Source organism: Protopterus annectens, chromosome 6.part0 (assembly GCF_019279795.1).
Source record: "Protopterus annectens isolate FY-2018-M chromosome 6.part0, PAN1.0, whole genome shotgun sequence".
Taxonomy (NCBI): domain Eukaryota; kingdom Metazoa; phylum Chordata; order Ceratodontiformes; family Protopteridae; genus Protopterus; species Protopterus annectens.
In genome coordinates, this window is record NC_056737.1 from 523539113 (window position 1) to 523553124 (window position 14012).

General features: G+C 41.9%; 1 protein-coding gene across 1 annotated transcript in view; it reads left to right on the forward strand.

Annotated features, from left to right (window-relative positions):
- SEC23A (SEC23 homolog A, COPII coat complex component) overlaps positions 1-14012 on the forward strand; it is a 1400163-nt gene that overhangs the window by 1361694 nt on the left and 24457 nt on the right. The window contains exon 19 of the mRNA XM_044074240.1: positions 4751-4816. Coding sequence (XP_043930175.1) covers positions 4751-4816 — 66 coding nt within the window. The remainder of the gene's footprint in view (positions 1-4750; positions 4817-14012) is intronic.

A 14012-nucleotide genomic window follows, 5' to 3' on the forward strand; every position in this document is an offset into this window, starting at 1 on the left:
CAAGCTACAATTTGGATTGCAGTCTTACCTAGTGTTAGTTGCACCTGTTGAATTTCAGATGCATTGTGTTGGACAACTAACCTGGTGGTGTGAATATCCTTGGTGAATATGGACACTCCTCCACCTTTAGTGTTTCGATCCTGGTTTGGTGGCCGAAACGTGTGGTAAGAGTTGTAGCCTGGTATTGCAGGGGTGCTCTCTGGAGCCTTGAACCAGGTCTCAGTTACTGCATAGATATCGATGTTCTCCATTTTTAGGAGTGCCTCAAGAGAGTGCATTTTTAGGTTTAGACTTCTAGCATTGAGTAGCATTACTTTCAGATTTTGCATGCTTGTACCTGTTATGGTGGTGGTTTTGTCCTTTGAACTTTGCCTAAAAAAGGCACTGTAGGGGTGGCAAGAGCCTTAGCCAGTAACCTGAATCCCAGGGGCGACAGGTGCAGACCATCTCTGGCAAAGCATCATGGTCTGTCGATCATGTCGTCCCAGGCAGACAGATACTGCATCCCCTTTGAATGACACCAAAAGCTTAGCCAGTTGTTGAATTCAATAATTTTGTCCTTATATTGTGGTATCCTTATGAGCGAAGGCAGGATGCTACTCAGGGCTAGGGTCATACCTGTTTGGGCCACATGATCCTAGAGCTTTTCCATGTCTCTTTTTATGTAGTCCAGGGAGGTACGTCTCAAATCATTCACTCCAACTTGGACAATGACAGAGTCATATTTCTACTTGTTGTGGAGTGACTTGAGTGCATGAGTTATGTAGCGGATCCTGGCACCCGACAGGCAGCTCACTGTAATTTTCTCCTTGTTCAGCCTGGTGAGTGGAACATCAGTGTGCCTGACTATAGAGTCACCTATGACTAAAGTGTTAGGTACATTGTCTTGCCTTAGGGGCTATTGCTGGGTGGCACACTGGTGTTGTGAGCTGTGTGACACTTTGATTGTGAGTGGTGTTTGTTTGCGTTTCAGCTTCGGAGGTCCTTGTTGCTTGGGCAGGTTACCGTTAAGGGCCTCCGCATATGTGGATTTAGTGTTACTATGTGTGGGTGTTGGTGGTGTGAGTTTAGAAGGGCTATGTGTTGCTTGAGGTGTAGTGCGGGTGTTAACCTTCTCTTGACTGTCTAGCACAATCTTGGGTGGTGAGAGCTTTGCTTCTAGTTTGGCTATGTAAGTGCATCTCTCTCAGGTTGTAGTGTTGGGTGGTAGGAGGAGAGGGTTGTCTGTGTACATGAGGCAATTGCTGCATTGCCCCAGTATGTCCAGATTCACCAGGTGGACAGGAGAAATCAACGGAAGCTGACCCTTGGACATGCCTGGTTTTGAAAAGTACAGGAGCTGTTTTCCCTTACCTTAGCAAGATACTTTGCAATTATAGGCTGTTTAGTACCTATGATTAATTTATCCTTATTAATAAGGAGAGTTGACTGCTTGTATCAGTTTAAGGCTTCCTAGTGCTTTCCAGCAGGTATTAGAGCAAGTGCTAGTCACAGGGATGCTTAAAGGTAAGATGAAAAAAATGGTTTAGCCTAAACAGTGCAGTGTGCACTATAGAAGTTAGATGTGAAAGTAGGTAACTTAAGTTTTACGTTTCTAAAAAGTTAAGTTTTAGTGAAGAGTCACTATTTTTAAAACAGCAAGATAGATTGAAAGGGGGTGATCACTTTTGTATTCTGGTACTATGGAATACAGTAGAATGGCCAATAAATTTAAGTAGTTGAAGAGGAGTGATTTCACAAAATGATAATTTTGTGCTTACTCACACAAGCCAGTGAAAGCAGAGAGGAAATGAGATATATGGCAGGCAACTAGAAAGACAGTTGTATTTAAGAACACAACAGTGACAAGGTGGGGGACTGGGGATAAATTTCTGCCTGACTCACAAGAGACAGAGCTGTGGTGTCTTTTGAAGTTTTAATATGCAGTTAAAAGCAGAACACAAGCAAAACACAAGGTAAAGAAAACAAATCACAGCACTCAAAATATAAAAAGGCAATAAACTAATACAAAATACAACAAATAAAAAGCAAACCAACCTTTCCCTCACAGCAAAGTGTAGCAGAGTCTGGGTGAGCCTTTCCAGTAAAGTATATATATATATATATATATATATATATATATATATATATATATATATATATATATGTATGTGTGTGTGTGTGTGTGTGTGTGTGTGAATATATATATACACACACACACACACACACACACACACACACACACACACACACATATATTTATTTATAATATACATGCATTCATGTATGTAATTGTATGAGTGTTTGCTGTCTCTCTCTATATATAATTTATTTTATTTTTTGTCCATAATCCCCCACCCGTCTCCAACCATTAAGTCTCCCCCTGCTGCTCTGTTAATTCATTTATGGCTCCAGTTAATATGAGTTCATAATTAAGCTCAGCCTGGAGGCAAGATTTGAGAAGCTAGGAGTGGTGATGTCATCCAGGGTGTTTTCGTGCGTCTATTGACGTGTATATATATATATATATATATATATATATTATATATATGTATGTATATATATACATATATATATATATATATATATATATATATATATATATATATATATATATATATGTATTTTCTATTATAGAACTGTAGAGTTACATTTTGCATTATAATGCATTTACTTAGTCCCACTGTAGTGCTTTTATGTGACACATAAAAGGTGTAAGAAGACCCTGAAAAGAACATGCAACTCTTTTTGGCACTTTCTTCCTTGAAGATAAGAAAGCATCATTTCATGCATGCCTTAAATTGCAGACTTACAAGTAAGTGTATGTGTGCATCTGTATAATCTCTCTCTATTTATGTGTGTGTGTGTGTCTATATATATATATATATATATATATATATATATATATATATATATATATATGTTTGTGTGTGTTATATTTTTAACAGGTACAGGGCAAGACAAATAGTCTGCAGCCAAGACATTGCAGCTGGAGTACTAAAATGACTACCCACACATAGAAAGCTCAGGTGATCACTTCATGTGAAGCAACCACCACTATTAAACCTTTATTATTAGAAGGAATACCACAGACACTATTTCTTAGCATTTCCTTTGTTTAAATTAAGCAAAAGAGATTTTTCACAATGTATTTGCACTGAACATGGTGTATATGACACATGCCTTCAATTAGATATTAACCTTTAAATTTTATTTTTGCTTTATGGTTATCTGTTGTTTGCTACCTCTTAATTGTCTGTCTCTGTTTACACATTCCCTCTTATCTTATTACTACTGTCTAACACACTCAAGCCAACATTTGACATCGATAGACACTTGGATTTTGTTTGGTAACATGTAGCTTCAAATTCACCGGTCCACTTGTCATAATAAACTTGGTGCAGGTCTCGCTTTAGCTTGGTTCTTAAGATATACTGCCTTTTGTGCTGGTCATTTCAACAGTGCTGAACAAGCATGTATATCGTGTTTCTTTGCATTCAATTTATCGTTTTGTTAAAATTCAATGGAGAACATATCTTGCGGGGGTGGTTTCCATCGGTCACCTGCACATCGTCTGTAGTCTTCCTGTCTTCCCTACTCACCCAATTTCGGAATCCCCTTTGCGCCTTCATAACCAGATACCGCTAGGTCCCTAGGTGTGGCCTTTTGCTGGATTGGCCTCCTGACTTCTTAGGAAGTCGATCTTGCGGTAAGTCAGTATCAGCCCCATGAGTAACAGAACATGTAGAGAGTTGTGAGCTTGGAGCTGGGAGCCATTGTTGATGTGGTGGCTCAGCCAAGGTTACTAACTGTGGGAGCAGCTAGCCAGAGATATCAGGACATCATGGCCATCTCCCAATTTTAACCTGAAACTTGCAAGTCTCCTGGTCTCTACCAGAAGTCATACAGCAATCCCATTCCCCCTAGTCCCCCCCCCCCATCTGCGCTATTAGAGCTTGCCAGTGGCTGCTTTATCCTATCCTTATCAGCTAGCCCTACCAGGACCTCAGTTCAGACCATTCCAAAGTCCGGTCAGTGATGGCACAGACAGATGCCCTGCCTGTGAGCCATAAAGCTTGATTAGTCATGCCAAGAGAAAGTTTTGGCTACAGCACATATAATGATACAATTTGCATTGCTGACAAAGTTCATTTGTGGTGCATTTTATTGATTGGTTTTCTGCAAGCCACACTCTAATATGTTTTTTTAGTCAAGGTGTATTGAATCAGCAAATATTTGTACATGGGTGTGAAGCCACTTCCCCCCATGCATCCCTTAAACTAATGTAACTAATTTCAAGATCACAGAATCTCAGGCTAAGTGATTAAAGTTGCCAGCCAAAGCCTGTGCAAATTGGTTCACTGGATTATGGTTTACTGAAAGTGAGACAGGCAAAAAGTATTATTCTTTCAGTCGTGACAGGAGTCCAAGCATCAATAAGCTAACTTTTCGGGCCTTATGACTGACTGAAGGTTTGTACCACATTTAGTGTGATTGAAGTAGACTGTGAGAAGTAGGAAGCAAGGGATAGAGGCATGTTTACAGTAGAAGTATATTTTATATTTGTAGCATGTCTATTTCATACTAAGTTTATGTGGCTGTGGTGTATTCATTAGTGGGTTATGGTATTTGAAACTCTAGAGTTTCTGCTTCATCATATATGCAGTGAATCTTTACCATGCAATAGGATGGGAAGTGCTGTAGTTACTTTATACCTATAAAAATGTGATATTTCTATATGATGAATTTATGTATGTTTTGATTTTCCTAGGCTCGATTCCTTCTATCTAAAGTAAACCCATCACAAACACACAACAACATGTATGCATGGGGACAGGTAAGCTCTTGCATTTTTCATTAGTATCCTGTGAATCTACACAAGACATGTCAGTTTAGGTGAAGTTTCTATTTTTATTTTATATGAAGTCAGTCAAACAGAGATCAGTCAGACAGAGACACTGTGTCATGTATCATTGGAATCAGTGTTTTCCATTTGTGAGTTGAAATCCTGAATTGCATGAGTACACATTTTAGAACTTTGTGATTTTCTGCTGCATTGTCACACTAGTGTTATTACTATACCATATTTTGAAAATCAGAAGAACGTTTCCACGGGAGGGGGGGGGGATATTAATTCATTTACAGCCCATAATCTTCTGTATGTCAGTTGCCTGTTGGTTTCAGAAGGTACACCACTGATGTTGTGTAGATTAGAAAACTTGTTTAAATGTTTTATTTGTTTAAATGTTTTATCAGTTGAGTTTTTAAAGTTCCTTGCCTCCCTTACTGGCTGTCTATATTTTTATCTTGAATTTCTGTAAGGACTATAGTTCTTCATGTGAGATGTGATATGAGAGCTTAGGCAGTAAGAGCTTTCTTTGGGAAATATTTTTTTTAGCAGTATTCTTATTTGAATTTTAGCCCACAGACTTATAAAATGAACTAGCCCAGTTTTCTGTCAACCTCCTTTTGTAATTGGTGCCTATGTTTTGTGTTTGCCATACCACTATCACTGTGAGCCCCATTTAAAAGCATCTTAATAAGCACCATCTTCAGAACCATTTCTGTTGCTTTGGAGAGGAAGAGGAGGAATAAACATTGCATTTTTTTACCTTTTTTTTTTTTCTTGGCTTTCTAAACATTCCCAGCAATAGTTTAGTTATTCTGGACTAACATTTGGTGTCACAGATGAATGGACATATGAAAATAACGTCTCCGAAGTATGGAGAGAGTTAAGAGTAAGTTGGGTAAGGTATGGCACTGTTGTATTAGTATACTTATCCTAAATAGCAGTAACTGATCATGAAGTAGGATGGCTGCTGAAGGAATTTGCCATTGAAACATAGGAATTGAAATTTCCTTCATTGATTACTACCTAAACTTGTGGGAATCCCTGTACCATCCGCACCATTAGTTAATTCCAATGCCTGTTAAACAGAACATTGTCAATGTCTACTGTGGTGTGGCTGCTCTTTTTTCAAAGAACTTTATCCTGCATTCTGTCTCATTAGAAGGCTCTATTACATGCAAACACCATTTGATTGCATTCAAGAAGGATTTCTCCATTGCCTGCATCATACAGTGGAAGGCTTTCCTGATACTCGTGGAATTGCTTTGACAGAAGACAGGAAATTGACCATGTTTCTGTCCTCCATTGCTTACTACATACCAGTAATCTGCAGGGTGTTGCATTCACACTAATGTTCAAAGGCTTACAAGTACTGGATCAACTAAATATGTTGTCTTTAGATGAAACCTGTCTGGGACACTGCTGCTTGTATAGTTTGGGAGCAGTGATGTGTTTTAACTAGAGAAGAGCTGGCTATCCTCCTTGAGGCAGCAGACACCCTTCTCATTCTTTGACATGTAAGATGCTTCATTTGTGGTGTGTAGAGAGAAAGAAATTCGAAGTATTGTTAGTGGAGGTCTGTTGATTGTTTTCATATAGGGTGCATGTTTCTGGTTTTTCTCCAGCAGTGTTTGGTTCACCCCACTATGTATCGTTGTAGCTGAAGCTGGGGTCTGGGTATGGAACATGTAATTTTCTTATGCCTTGAGTGTGGCTGCATGGTGCAAACAAAAGTGTCCTAACTGCAACCCACTTGATTAAGAGCACAGTTAGTGGCCCATGCACTGGAGAAGCTTGGTGGGGGAAGGGAAAAATGGTGAGGCATGTTCCGCTGCCTCTTCCCAGGTGTTGGAAGGATTGCATGCAATCAGGAGCGCACTAGTGGTGTGATTACACTAGAAGAGACCAGTGAAACCACCAGTCTTGCTTCAAGGTGAACTCTGTGGCTGTCTGAAAGGAAACGTCCTCTGTGGAAGTGAGGAGATGCCCTTCGTTGTAGCACTTGCCTCGGCACTTTGATCTTTGCATGTGGGGGAAAGGCAGCATAAGAAAAATTAAACCACTTCTGATAGATGCCTAAATGATGGCCCCTCCTGGTCAATACTCACCCCACTGATGAGGAACAAATAGGCCTATTGGCCACAAAAGGGGCTGATGATTGATCAGCAGGGACAAAGAAAGGCAAAAAGACAATAAATTAATTTTCTTTTGCCCTCCACTCTGTTAATTGTTAATGCATATAGAACTGTATATAACTGCTGAAGTTCTTCATGTTTCACTGTTGCAGTCATCACATTTGGGTTATCTGCCTGCAGGTAGCCCTCAGTCGGCCCGAATACCAGTGTCTTGGGATTTCTGCGATGGATGCTGTCGTCTCTTCCATGACGTCAGGTCGTCAGGGGAATAAAACATGCAGCCAACGCCATTACATCAGTTTTTCTTGCCGTGACGGAGCCCAAAGCAGAAGCAGTTTGCAAGTGCTGGTCGGTCACTTCCTGAAATTTTCATTTTTCGAGTTTCAAACCTGAAGTCTTCTAAAGCTAAGTACCCCATTGGGGGGGGGGGATACCCCACATCTGGAGCATTTCTCCCCGGTCCTCCACTGAAAACAGGATCTGTGGAACCTAGTCTGACTTTCCCGGTCAACAAATGTAAAATAAAAAAAAATAAAAAAAATCCTTTTTTCTTGCTCTAACCGATGTCAGAAAAATTTAACAATTGTCTTGCCTTTGGAAAGCAAATACCTCACAGAGATTTTCATTCTTACTGCATCACCTGTTTAGGCCCAGACAATGATGTCCCTCACTGTCAATTTTGTGCCTTGTTTAACGCCTGAACCATTCGTTGTTGGGCTGTCTTTGTCACTAAATTCTTTCGTTGTCATTCTCCGTATTCCAAAATGGCTTCCATAAGCCATCCGACTACCGATCTTCTGAAAAAACGCAAGGATAAAGGCAGAGACAGACCGCATAGGTCCAAAACTGCCGACGATGTTTCTGTTAAGCCCGTACTCAGTGAGGCGCCTTTGCAGCCCCTGATACCCACTTCTACAGATTCGCAGGCCTGTATTGAGACCCATTCGGAGTCCAGTATGGCACGAGATGTTTCTTCGACTATGGAACCTGCGGATGTCTCTACCTTGGATGGGTCCAGTGCCGTTGTGCAGGCACCGGCTTCTGAGGGTGTATTCCGACCTACCGATATTCGTACTAAACCGACAACTTCATTTTTAACTAAAACTACCGAGTTTCTCAGGCCTAGAGTTCGCACTATGCCTAGAAAACCGACGTCCAAAGCGCATGCTCAAGCTCCCATGCCACAAAAACAAATGCTTAGAATGGCTGAAGACCTTATTACTCTAATTGGGGGAAGCCAGCCTTCCCCTGCTAAAAGACAAAGAATTGAATTTTCTTCCGATTCTACAGACCAGAAGTCCGATGACTCTGACCCTTCTGATTACCAGGACATACCCTTATCTACCTATGAGAATTCAGATGCAGATGAATCCATTCCATCTGCCTCCCCTCCAGAGGATTTTTCTTTTGGTGAAACCTTGCATACCTTAAGAGAGCATTTCTGCTGGGAATGCCAGGTCTATCCTCACTCCAAAAAGAGACTCAGGGAATTTTTAGATTTGCCTCAGCACAGGCCTCTAGCTAAACCCCCTGTCCTGGATATTGTAGATGATGTCTTCATGGAATCCAGGCTTACTTCTGACAGTTTACCACCAGTTCCTAGAAAACCTGACAGGTACTACAGAGTACCTGACTCTCACAAATTTCTCTTTAAGAATCCTACTGCGGATCCAGAGGCCATTTCCCAGGGACCTAAAGGCATTAAGGCTACTACAGCCAAAAGGCTACCCCTTCAGACAGGGATTCTAGAGCTTTAGACAGATGAGGTAAGAATGTATATACCTCTGCAACTCTTGCCATCAGGGCTTTGAATTGCCAGTTTCACATGTTAAAGTACCAACAACATATTATGGAACTAATTAAACAAAAAATGGTATGGCTTCCAGATTGTGCAGAAAATAAAGATTTACAAGAGTTAATGCATTCTGCAAACCAAGTTAGTAAACATACTTTGCAGTGTGGGTTTGATGCCTTAGAAGCATCTTGCACGGCTGCTGTCACTGGGTCTGTACTGAGAAGTCATGCTTGGCTGAAGGAACAAGTCTTGCCAGACCATGTCAAAGCAAAATTACTAGATGCTCCATTAAATCAGGATTGTTTGTTTGGCACAAAAGCAGAAGTTCTTAAAAAGATGGAAGAAAAAGCTAAATCTATGCAAACTGTCAAAGATTTCTTACAGGTGCAGCCACCTAGATTCAGTAGGCATTGGCCTTCAAAAAAACTGGTCCTTTCCAGTCCCTCCCAGGCCTTCTCAGTCCAAACCCAGGGGAAGCAGACCGCCAAGACTACAGTCTCAGGGTATGCAGAGATCTAAACAATGGAGTGTTCCCACCTCAAAAACAGGCAGTGGTAAACCACTCCCTTCTGGAAAAAGTTCACAATGACTTTCCAGTTATCCTTCCCCACCATACCCATGTACTTACACCCCTAGGAGGGAAAGTAGCCCTTCATACAAAAAAATGGATGTCCATTACTAAGGACCAATGGGTTCTAAACATTGTATCCCAGGGATACAGATTCTGCTTCCACTCACTGCCAACCTCAAGCGGGTTGCCAGACCTTCCTCCAAACCAGTGGGCAGAGGCTCAAAAGCAAGTACTTTCCCTTCTCCATATCAGGGCTATTCAACCTGTTCCCCTAGAACAAAGGGGACAGGAGTTTTACTCCAGAGTGTTCCTGGTGCCCAGAAAAGAGAGCTGTTGGTGCCCTATCCTGGATCTATCAATTCTCAACACCTTTCTGGTGGTCCCAAAATTCAAAGTGTTTACACAGCAACAGCTTCTTCCTATGCTAGCCAAGGATACCTGGTTAGTCACCCTAGACTTAAAAGAAACTTATCTGCACATCCCCATAAGGGAGTCTTGGAGGAAATATCTGCATTTCAGGGCAGGCTCTATGCACTATTGATTCTCTGCACTTCCCTTTGGCTTATCTATTGCGCCCAGGGTATTCACAAAGTGCCTGGCTATAGCCATTACATACTACAGGCAGAGAAATATTCACATTTACCCATACTTGGATGATTGCCTGATTCGGGCGGACAGTCAGGAAGTGCTACTTCAGCACCGCAAGTGGACAGTCAGAAATTGCTACTTCAGCACCTGGCATTTGTAAAAAGACTTCTAACTTCACTGGGATACACCATCAATGAAAAGAAATCACAACTGGTGCCCAGCCAACAAATTGTATTCCTGGGAGCAAGCCTGAACACAACTTCCCAGATGGCATTCCTCACTCCAGAAAAGCAGGTCCATTTGACAAACTACTTCAAACTAATGGCCACCAAAACCCAGCTATCTGCAAGGAAAATACTGCAAGCCCTAGGGTTCATGGCCTCATGCATTCTGCTAATTCCATATGAAAGGCTGCATATGAAGAAACTTCAGTGGTACTTAAAAAGTCTCTGGTGTCAACATTCTCAGGACCTGGAAACAGTGATTCCTATCATACCTTATCTAAGGGCACAGTTTCTTTGGGGGGCAGAAGCATGCAATCACAACAAGGGACTTTCTTTCACTCAACCCCTCACCACCCAAACCCTGACAACAGACACATCAGACTATGCATGGGGGGCTCTCATGGCAGGCAAATGCATTCAAGGCAAATGGAGCCCAGAACAAATTCCCCTGCATATCAATCATAAAGATATGCTAGCTGTACAGAATGCTCTGATAGCCTTCAAATACCTTATCCTTCAAGGACAGCTCCTGATAAAGACAGACAACACCACAGTTATGTGGTACATAAACAAGCAGGGAGGAACCCATTCTTACCCACTCTGCAGGTTAGCCTTGGCCCTGTGGAACACAGCCTTGAGCAACCAAGTGCACCTACAAGCTCAATTCCTGCCAGGCAAACAAAATTCACTGGCAGATGACTTAAGCAGAAGTTTACTGGACCCTCATGAGTGGAAACTGGAACCCAACTCATTCAAACTTCTAATCCAGAGGTGGGGAACACAGGAGCTGGACCTTTTTGCCTCCCCAAAAACCACCAATTCAGCAAATTTTGCACCAGAAACCCTCACAGCAGAGCCTAGATGGTGGATATCCTATCCTTTACATGGGAAAACCTCTCAATTTATGCCTTTCCTCCTCTGCTCCTCGTCTTAAAAGTACTACTCAAGATTAAACAGGACAGGCCAAGGGCAATCCTTCGCCAGCACTGGTACCCACTCCTATGCAGTCTGACAGCAGTGCCACCCTGGCACCTACATCTGACACCTTCCCTGCTGTCAGATTTTGCATCCACAGCTGTAGACCATAAACCTTGCAGCCTGGCGTATCCCCTGAATACACCACCAGCATCCCTCAGCAAACAGGTGCTGGACATCATCCTTGAGGCCAGAAGGCCTAGTACTAGGAAATCCTATGCTGAAAAGTGGAAAAGATATTGTTCTTGGAGTCAGTCTCAAGGGAATGACACAGCTGTGCCGACCTTACCTCAAATCCTTGATTACCTAGCAGAGTATCCTTCTCATCCATTAAGATTCATGCCTCTGCCATCTCAGCTCATTATAATACTGAGCCACCTCTCTTTTCTCACCCTCTCATCAAACAGTTCCTGAGAGGAGCTAACAATTTAAGGCCCCCTAGGAGAGCTCCCATCCCGGCCTGGGACCTTAACTTTGTACTGGAAAAGTTCACACTCCCCCCTTTTGAACCTGCTGTTTCAGCAGAGTTAAAATTCCTCTCTTGGAAAACAGTCTTACTTCTAGCTATTACTTCAGCAAGAAGAGTGTCTGAGTTACAGGCACTAATGGTGGTGGAACCCTTCATTATTTTCCATGCTGACAGGGTTTCCCTCAGGACTAACCCATCCTTTATGTCCAAGGTGGTATTCACTGTGGCTTTAAAACAATCCATCCATTTGCCAACCTTTCTCCTTAATCCTCAGAATAAAGGGGAAAGGATCCTGTGCTCCTTGGACAAGCACAGACAGCTCAGGTTCTACCTTGACAGGACTAAGCCTTTCAGAAAATCTGACCAGCTGCTAGTCAGCTTTGCTATAGGGGCAGAGGGCAAGGCCATTTTGAAGCAAACCATTTCCAAATGGATATCACACTGCATCCATTTCTGCTACAGGCACCATGGAAAACCTACCCCTCAGGGGATCAGAACTCATTCCACTACTGCTACTTCAACCTCTACAGCATTTCTCAGGGGAGTCCCTACCAGGGACATCCTGGAAGCTGCAACCTGGAATTCTGTACACACCTTCACCAAGCATTACCACTTACCTATTTTTTCAAAATCCAGAGCTGGATTTGCTACAGCAGTCTTACAAGGCCTGCTTGCCAGCCCTAACACTTCTTGACTGCCTCCACCCTTCCTCAGCTTAGGGAATCAACCCAAGTGTGATGACTGCAACAGTGAAACATGAAGAACATAGTACAGTTGTGTACACTTACCATAAATGTAGATGTTCAAGTGTATTCACTGTTGCAGTCCTGGTTTCCCTCCCTCCAGCCACCTGGCTTTCTCTATCCTTTCTACCTATCCTCTTTATGGCCATCTTTTATGGCAGGGGTACTTTTTACTGGAGGTGCTTCCTATTTTGGGGGCTCCTGACATCTGGGGCAAGAAAAACTGATGTAATGGTGTCGGCTGCAAGTTTTATACCCCTGACGACCTGACGTCATGGAAGAGGTGATAGCATCCGACGCAGAAATCCCAAGACTCTGGTATTCGGGCCAACTGAGGGCTTCCTGCAGGCAGATAACCCAAGTGTGATGACTGCAACAGTGAATACACTTGAACATCTACATTTATGGTAAGTGTACACAACTGTACCTTTTCTTATCTTGGTACTGCTGCAGATGTTTTATTTTATATGGACTTTGGGTGCTCTGTTATTTCTGTATATCGAATGATTCTCATAGACCGTTTTCCATTATGTGTTAATGCTATACTTATCTAATTTTTCATGTGTCTGCGAGAGGAGAGACTATTGAGAAATTTCCTTTTTATATGAATTGCTTATTTTAGTTTTGATTGGTTAATTTGAACTGTTTTGCAGACTGTGGCCTAATGATAGGTTTTCGGCCTTTTATCACCTCTTTTTTTTATCTGCTGAATTGTTGGAGCTGCTGTTTTGTTGGTGGACTGCCCTTTATATGCAGTTATTTTGTGACATTGCCATTGATATTGTTGGTCTAAGTAGATGAGTGACACTTGCTAGGTTCCTAGGTGATTACTAGTATAATGGCAGAAGAGCCTTTACAAGTCTAGCCAATAATACCTAGAATATGACAATGTTATATCTTAATTCCCCAGATATGGGATGGAGTATTATCAGGGTAGTGGGTCTTTGGGTGTTGGAGCCCTGAGTCATTTTACAGACTGTCAGTATCCATAAGGGACATGGGCAGTACCTCAGGGGGTGAATTTACAGTTCCCCATCCATTTATCTAAATTCTTTTTGAAGAGAGGGATGGTCGGGCTTTGTTTTATGAAGATGGAAGTTTATTCCATAGACAAGGTAGTCTTTGGGATATAAATCTCTCTCTCCAGTAAGTTCTGTTAGAGTCACAAATAAGGTTCAGGTCCATGGAACTTGTAAATCTCTTATAAATTTTCTTGCGAATGTGTAACATTTTCATCAGGGCTGAATGAGAGAATGCCTCGTAGGTCAGGCATATGTCCCCTCTCAATAAATGGCATGAGCTAGAGTAAAGGGATAGGACCTTAAGTCATTCTGCATAAGACATGTATCTTATGCTTTGTATTTTTGTAGTGAGAAACCTTTGGGACTACTGCAGTTGGAAGTGCCTGATTAGGTACATGCAGAAGAGAGCAATGTTTTCGATTGTGGGCCTGATGAGGGTTGAGTACAGTGGCACTATGACTTCCTTTGATCTTGATGCTATGCCTTTACTTATAAGTTGAGCCACACAAAAAGATTTCCTCACTACCATAGCTACCTCGTGGTCAACGTTTAGGTTACTATCTGTCTATGTTCCTAAGTTCTTCATCACTGGGTCTACCTTTAGGGATGTGCTGTCAGTATTATAATTTGCAGCCAAAACCAAGAAAACATAGAGCAATTCC